The following is a 2,565-nucleotide window of genomic DNA, read 5'->3' on the forward strand; positions in this document are numbered from 1 at the left end:
TCCCAACAACTTTTCATGTAATTAAAACCCTTCTTCATCGAGCTTTTGTTACCATCGCAGTTCCAAATAATCTCCTTGATCTCCTCCTCCAAGAATGGTGTTGTAAAGTAAACATTATCATCTTGAGTTATTTGTTTTAAATTTGTACCATTCAAAAGTGGTATGATTTGAAATCTTTATGCTCTAACCAACAATTGTTAATTCTAAAAGGCTTTAGGCTCTATTGTCCTGAGACTTTTTATGTATCTATTGCTCTTTTAGTTAACAGAAAACTATCTATCCTACTTAAAGCACTTCTGTCAGATTTAAACTAAGTAATTTTTTTTTTCTTCTAATTCTCGATACATCAATTAAACTCATGTTTTCTATAAACAAACTTTAATTACACACATTCTTTGTCATTGCAAAAATAATCATAAGCATATGATTTTGACAATAAAAAGTCTTCGATAAATTACAAAAACAATCATAAACTACATGTTTGTGTTAGCCATGTGGTGGACAAAAAATCCTCACATTTGAGCTGGTAACTATTATTTTTTACCGTTGAATTTGCCACAAATGGATGTTTTTTATATAGCGAAGGCTTTGTTAAGGGTGTACAAAATATTTAGTTAATTGGACCATATCAATAAATTAGATTTTATTATAAAAAAACAAACAAAAAAATTAAACTAATTAAATGGTTCATGAATTGCACTACATATTTAAAATAAATTAACTAAATTAATTCAAAAATCAATTTAATAATTTTAAATTTTTTTAATCTCAATTAAGATTTTTATCTTAGAAAGTTTTCAAGATTTATTTTTTTACCAAAAAAAAAAAAGAAACGTTATTTTTTGAAAAAAAAAATTATTTTTTTGGGAAATATTTGAAAAAAAATCGAAACTTTTTTATTGAAATTTTTTATATATATTTTCCTTAAAAAAATTTGATAACTTTTTCTCAAAAAAATTTTGTCAAAAGAATTTTGAAATTATTTTTCTAAAATTTATTCTCAAAAAATAATCAAAACTTTTTATATCGAAAATTTTTTTTATTGAGAAATTATTTATATCTATTTTTTTTGAAAAAAAATTGATTTGTTTTATCAAAAAACTTTCAAAATTCTTTTTCGGAAAAACTTGTTCGAAACCAATTTTAATTTAAAACTTGTTCAAAATATTAAATTGTTTTATATTTATAAACTTGTTTCAAATTGCATCGAACTTAATTCCAAATTGAATTTCAAAAATCGAACTAAACTATTAATGTGGTCCAATTCAACCTAACTTTTCCGCTATGAACACCCATACGGCTCTTAATGCCTAAGAATCCAACACATGAGAAGCTAGATTGTAGAGAAATCAAACATTTTTCCACATAATCAATAACCCTCTTGATCTCATGTAATAGATGCTACCAAGAGGCCATAAGCTAGTATAGTATATGCAAAATAAAGATCATACAGAGATAATATATATTAATCAACAATCTTTCAACTAAAAAATTGAATAAAATGCCATCCATTAATAAAGTCAAACACAAGTTATTACTAGTATTATGAAAGACTATCTCTTGCCTCATGAGACATTCTCTACAGGATACATTTATGTCATAAATAAAATATAAATTATATCATCACTCTTTAAAAAGGGAGGTTATTGTGATGAGGAGAGAAAGGAGAAAATGATGAGGACAAAACAAAAGAGTGTTCATTGCTACCACCAATAGCATGAGTACTTGTTGGAGTAATTCTAGGGCTTCTTGATGTTGTGGTTGCTACTCCACTTTGACCATATGATGATCTTCTACTCCTTCTTGGTCCTTTCTCAGCACATATGAGCTCAACTTGCTTCAATGTAATTGGGTACCTCCAATTGCAACACCCTACCTTCCCTGCTCTTTCTATGTACCTATGTCAAAAACCAAGTTAACCAAAAGGAGATAAAAAAAAACACCTTGTTCTATGATAAATTTGATTTGTCACAAATCTTATTCAAATAGCTAGGATTGTTGAATTTACAATCAAAGTAAAAGGCTTGTTAGAAACAAAGTAGGGTGTATAATTGTCCGATTTTAATTGAGAAAAAGAATATTTATTTTTTTTATAATTATGTTATTGATGCGAAGTATTTCACCAAATTGTTGATGACTAGCATATTCTTTTGAATTTACAAAACATAAGTTCGGTTTCAATCGGAACAATGTAATACCATAGCAAAGGTAGTAATTAATTTGATATGGGGATGTTTGATATCTTTGTTGTGTACTATAGTAGTACTATTGTTTTTTTAATGAGGACAAATTAAATTAAGGGCACGGCAAACAAAAGCCTAATTGCCAAAATGCCGTCCACTTTTGTCAAGTCTAAATTGGCTTATAGCTAATTGAAAAGGTATATTCTTTCTACAAACTAAACAAAAAGGTTAGAGAAGGAAGAATTTGTCAATGGAGCAGAGCATGATTCTTTGTAAGTTAGCTAACAGATTAAGAAATCATTTAAGTTGTTATTACTTTTTCTTGTTTCGTTCTGATTATACCGAATATCAAACCAAAATAATATATATATATATATATATA

The 2,565-nt window shown here is 27.0% G+C and overlaps 1 protein-coding gene across 1 annotated transcript in view; it reads right to left on the reverse strand.

Annotated features, from left to right (window-relative positions):
- Positions 1-1,466: 1,466 nt before the first annotated feature.
- LOC101507870 (uncharacterized) overlaps positions 1,467-2,565 on the reverse strand; it is a 2,884-nt gene continuing 1,785 nt past the window's right edge. The window contains exon 3 of the mRNA XM_004490706.4: positions 1,467-1,898. Coding sequence (XP_004490763.1) covers positions 1,631-1,898 — 268 coding nt within the window. The 3' untranslated portion in view covers positions 1,467-1,630. The remainder of the gene's footprint in view (positions 1,899-2,565) is intronic.

Source organism: Cicer arietinum, chromosome 2 (assembly GCF_000331145.2).
Source record: "Cicer arietinum cultivar CDC Frontier isolate Library 1 chromosome 2, Cicar.CDCFrontier_v2.0, whole genome shotgun sequence".
Lineage (NCBI taxonomy): Eukaryota > Viridiplantae > Streptophyta > Magnoliopsida > Fabales > Fabaceae > Cicer > Cicer arietinum.